Genomic DNA, 4,411 nt, shown 5'->3' with positions numbered 1-4,411 from the left:
GTGGAGAACAAGCACGTTTTATGAAGAATTTTCCTTGCTGTGTAGTTTCAGAAAGGAAATATATGCATGAAAAACAGAGAATCCACTTATATACAGTAGATCATATACTATGGAAAACACTGTTAAGCAAATGCTATGCTGTATGTAATAGAATCGTGAGATAATGGGCCTTATTTTTCAGCACCAAGAAAGCACTGGACTGTAGTATGAAATTTAGCATCGTGTTAATTTACGTTACGAAAAGAGCATGTTGAGAAGCAGCTATCTGATCAAGCAGGCAAGGAAGTGAAGAAACATGACAGAAAGGAACTAAAATTCACTGATTACTTAAAATTAAATGAACAAAATGTGAAACAGCATGTTGCATTTGCATAATTGTTTCTCCCCAGAAGTTGAAGCAGCTAAATGTTGATGCAAGGGTTCACAACAAGCTATCTGATCTGGCAGGCATCCTCCTGAAGAAGTTGAGGGAAACTGATGGAAGTTTTTGACGGAACCGGGGATGCCTCAGCACATAGAAGCCTAAGAGAAGGCACACCACTTGGAAGGGAGTAACATACAGAACTATAGCAGCAATGAAACAGAACGTCACAAACAGAGTGGTGGCCCTTGGATCTCTCCAGCTCAACAAATTCTGAAACCTCTCTCCTTGAGTGGCCAAGTCACCTACAACAGTTTGAACCCTACCTGCTATGCTTCTCAAACGATCGTACCTCATTCTAACAACATCCGATGACCGAGAAGTTGGGAATGTATCAAACTCTTCATCCAGTTCATCAGGATGAGCAACATCAGCGTGGGACAGTCTGGTGTCCATGTGGGGAGGGTGTCTTGGCCTCCACCGGAAATTCCATATTCCAATCAAGAATAGGTACAAGAATATTGTGGGAAGTATCAGCTCCGGGTAAAGAACCAATATTATGAAGAGGATATGAATCAGGATGGTTGTGAGAGGGTTCCTCCAATTGCAGATCTGATCAAACCACCTCCCTATGGCAATTAACCCGCCCAGAACTTTCATTATTCTAAAGAAATTAGCTTTGCTTCTTCTCATACTCCACATATGTGAATCTACATCGAGCATGTATTCCACCACCTCTTTCCTTAGAGGTGGCTCAGCACGGCTCAACCTCATGGATACAATCTGCGTGGCCTGATGCCTCAGACTGTCCAGCTGAATCACGGATAGAGGATGGATGTAGTGCATCTTGGGCAACAATGGTTGTGAATACATATACAACATATTAAATAAAGATGAGCCTGTGAACCTCACAGCCAATTGCAGTTCCCCCATTTTCTTCACACCTGAAGTATGCAGCACCAGAAGAGGGTATGAGTGTGTATAAACTCTCTCTGATTCAAGAGTGGACAGCCGAATCCTCACCTTCCCTATCTTTAAATCCTTTGATCCTCCAGACTTGTCTCCTCCCTGTATATGACCATTATCAAAAACCCCTATTGTGATAACAGTACATGGATCAAAAACTTCCCAAGTATACTGCTCATTCCACTTTGGAGCAAAGCTATCTGCAATTGTCCTCGTGCGGATCCATTTCTGCCCATATTTAGCTACACAATAAGCATCGGTCATTCCACGACCATCTCTTGTCTTCATTGGCATCAGCCCTTGCGCGCTAATAATCCCAACTTCCAAAATTCCGATGCTAGACTTCCAAAGCTGTTTTGCAGTTGGCCTGAGATCACTGCTGTAATGAGTTGATTCATCCAGCACATGATACCCACCATCCAAACACACCCTCAAATGTATCCTACTAGCAAATTTGGTCTCCTTCTTCTGTTCCCCTTCAACAACCGCATGCCTCTCAAGATTGAACCACCTAGTGTTCACAGGCTTATGGTCTAACCTCCTTTGCACAATTTGTAGGGGAATCACACACCTTCCCAAGATTTCATCTTTGTTTGGTCCAACTCTGTCTTCCACAGTCAGTATCAAAGGCTCCTCAAATGGTTCAGCAGCCACAAGCATCAAGTCCTCATTCCACATAGGATTTATAGTCTTACTTGGAGATATTCTAGTTCTCAAAAACTGGTTTCCTAGGTTCACCTTCACTAACACTTCAGGATACCGGGTTTTATCATTCGGTACCAAGTCTTGAGCTTCAATAACATTGACCCTCACATACCAAAGCTTGGGAGAAAGGTAAACCTTGGATCTTATGTTTGCAACTGCTTCTGGGCCAACTGATGCTGCGTCAGAGTGCCATGAATCAGGAAATGCCTCATCTGCTTGTGTTCCCATCCATACAGCCAGCATTATCTCTCCCTTAGCCTTAACACCCTTCCGGTCTTCTAGCCTGTACCATTGTGGAGCCAGTGGACTGTCAGGGGGAACACGCTTTGGGATTTCATTCAAGTCGAACAAGACTCTCCCTACAAAGTCATCCACGACAACATCCTTATCCTTCACAACCACCTCCAAAACTGAAGCTTGAATTCGATCTTTTGAGAAGGCAAAAACCTGGTTCCACTCAGGATTCGACTTCTTCTCAAAATGCTTGGTAAGGCCCTTGTAGTTCCCAAGTTTCACTTCCACATAGGGGTCCAAACTACCGGTGACATCCTTCCCCGGTAAATCCTTGGCTTTCACCACACGAACATACAGATGCAGCATTTGTTCCACAAGGTCATAGGTGCATGACAGCTTGTCCCCTGTGAAGGACCCTGCCCCAATTTTGGGGGAGGTCTCCTTGAGGGCAAACTCTTGAGGCTGTGGCGGCTTCTGCATCGTTTCTAGAGTACACTACAATAACCAAACCTGCAAATATGACAAAGTCATGTATTAAAACACAATTGAATAGATATTCTTTCGATCTTACCCTTTCACAGGATCTCGACGTAAGTATATAAAGGAAATGAAGTACTCGCGGAATATGATCCGAAGCAAGGGTAAGGAAGTAAAGAAGCAATCAAGAAGAAACGATAATAAAAGGACCTTACCACTTGCAGCGATCTTAAACAAGAGTACTGATTGCCTCCACCGAGTCCTTTAAGGAAAAGCAAAAACAATCTGTTTTGAAGAAATATCAGAACCCGTATAGCGAAAAGAAAAATGTTACACCCAAATGAACAAATGGTAGAAAGAAGAACAAAAACTTGTGTTGTATTCGCCAAACGGTGAAAAATGGAAGCAAACAAGTTAGAAGAAAAGGGGGGAACAGCTTTCGTGTAAATACAGAACAGGTTTTATTTTATGCATGCATGCTTCTTCTAGACCACCAAACAGGGACAGAGACGAAGAAGGCAACAAGGTAAGCCTTAAAACAAAATGCATTTGCTGAAGTGAGGTGCAGAACATAGTTAGACAAGCTTGTACTTTACGATTATGAATAAAAGGCAATGGGAAGAAAAAGGGCCCGTCAAATCAAAAAACAAGAGAAGGAGTAAACCCATTTCATCAACTTTAACTACCACTCACCAGGGGGAAGAGGCAAAGTTTTCAACCTTCAACAACTACTCACACCAAATAAAAGAATTAATGTAAGATGTATCGGTAAAACTGGCAAGAAATGCAGCGAACACGCAACAGAGATTTAGAACTAACCTTAGGGGCTGTAGTCCAGGGTGTCTCTCTTCTCAGAGTATACAGGTCGGTTGTGACCGGTGGCATAATAGCATTGCAGGAATAGGTTTTATGCCCATCAAATCAAAGTTTAACTTAAAAAGAGTTGTTTAATTTTAATATTTTTTCATTTATTTTTAATGAAAAGATAGGGGTAAATATGGAAGGGGCCAGGTGGTCGGTAGAACCAAAAACGTGAGGGAGGGGCATCGTCCTGTTACTCCGTCTGATCCAGCTGTACTGCAATCCTGGTCTCTAATCCCCTCAAGGTAAAGGACAAAGAAGTAAGCACAGTCTACACTCTTCAAAAGCAAAATGAGGGCAAAGGACAGGCCCAACTTAAAATACACGTGGAAAAAGAATCGGATGACCCTGGGTATGCCGTATGCGATCTTGACGCATGAGAGCGAAATAAAGGAAATAAAACAATAAAAGTGAGACATTGAGGTGGCATTTTAACATTGGACTTTTTCTGATATAGTTCATATTATAAAAATAAATTAAATAAATAATTTAATATTTATTATATTTTATGTTATAACTAATTTATTTTATTTATCAATGATATATTATTATATATTAATAATAAATTTTTTATAAAGTTCTAAATTTTCAATGTTGTATATTAATATAAATTGGCCATGTTTTTAAATTTTTAAAAATTTAATTCATATTTTTTGGGTATAAAAAATCTTTTGGCCAGTAAGTTAATTTATTTTTTTTAATATTAGAAGTTCAATTATAAATGGTTGATCCTTAAAAAGTTAGAACTTAAATGAGCCAGATCTATTAAGCTTAATTGTATATTAGAGCTTTATTTTGCAAAACTTA

General features: G+C 40.3%; 1 protein-coding gene across 3 annotated transcripts; it reads right to left on the bottom strand.

Moving 5' to 3' along the window:
• Positions 1–301: 301 nt before the first annotated feature.
• LOC129312611 (FT-interacting protein 3) lies at positions 302–3,626 on the bottom strand. Of its 3 annotated transcripts, none has more exons than XM_054955276.1 (3): positions 3,563–3,626; positions 2,959–3,028; positions 302–2,776 (listed from the first exon to the last, which is right to left on the bottom strand). In XM_054955276.1, exon 3 carries the CDS (start codon positions 2,744–2,746, stop codon positions 422–424), a length of 2,325 nt encoding a protein of 774 aa, XP_054811251.1. In that variant the 5' UTR covers positions 2,747–2,776; positions 2,959–3,028; positions 3,563–3,626; the 3' UTR covers positions 302–421. The 3 variants fall into 3 exon arrangements, with proteins under 3 accessions (XP_054811251.1, XP_054811252.1, XP_054811250.1); XM_054955277.1 differs by lacking the exon at positions 3,563–3,626 and adding an exon at positions 3,437–3,471; XM_054955275.1 differs by lacking the exon at positions 3,563–3,626 and having other exon boundaries at positions 2,959–3,377.
• Between the last annotated feature and the right edge of the window lie 785 nt (positions 3,627–4,411).

This window comes from Prosopis cineraria, unplaced genomic scaffold (genome assembly GCF_029017545.1).
Source record: "Prosopis cineraria cultivar Desert tree isolate PC_DT_omini unplaced genomic scaffold, ASM2901754v1 PC6, whole genome shotgun sequence".
NCBI classification, from domain to species: domain Eukaryota; kingdom Viridiplantae; phylum Streptophyta; class Magnoliopsida; order Fabales; family Fabaceae; genus Prosopis; species Prosopis cineraria.
Note: the sequence above shows the minus strand (reverse complement) of the source record. Positions and strands in the feature narration are given on the sequence as shown.

Bases quoted from the DNA above. Each gene is read 5' to 3' on its own strand.
- LOC129312611 (XM_054955276.1), bottom strand. From the start codon at position 2,746: ATGCAGAAGCCGCCACAGCCTCAAGAGTTTGCCCTCAAGGAGACCTCC.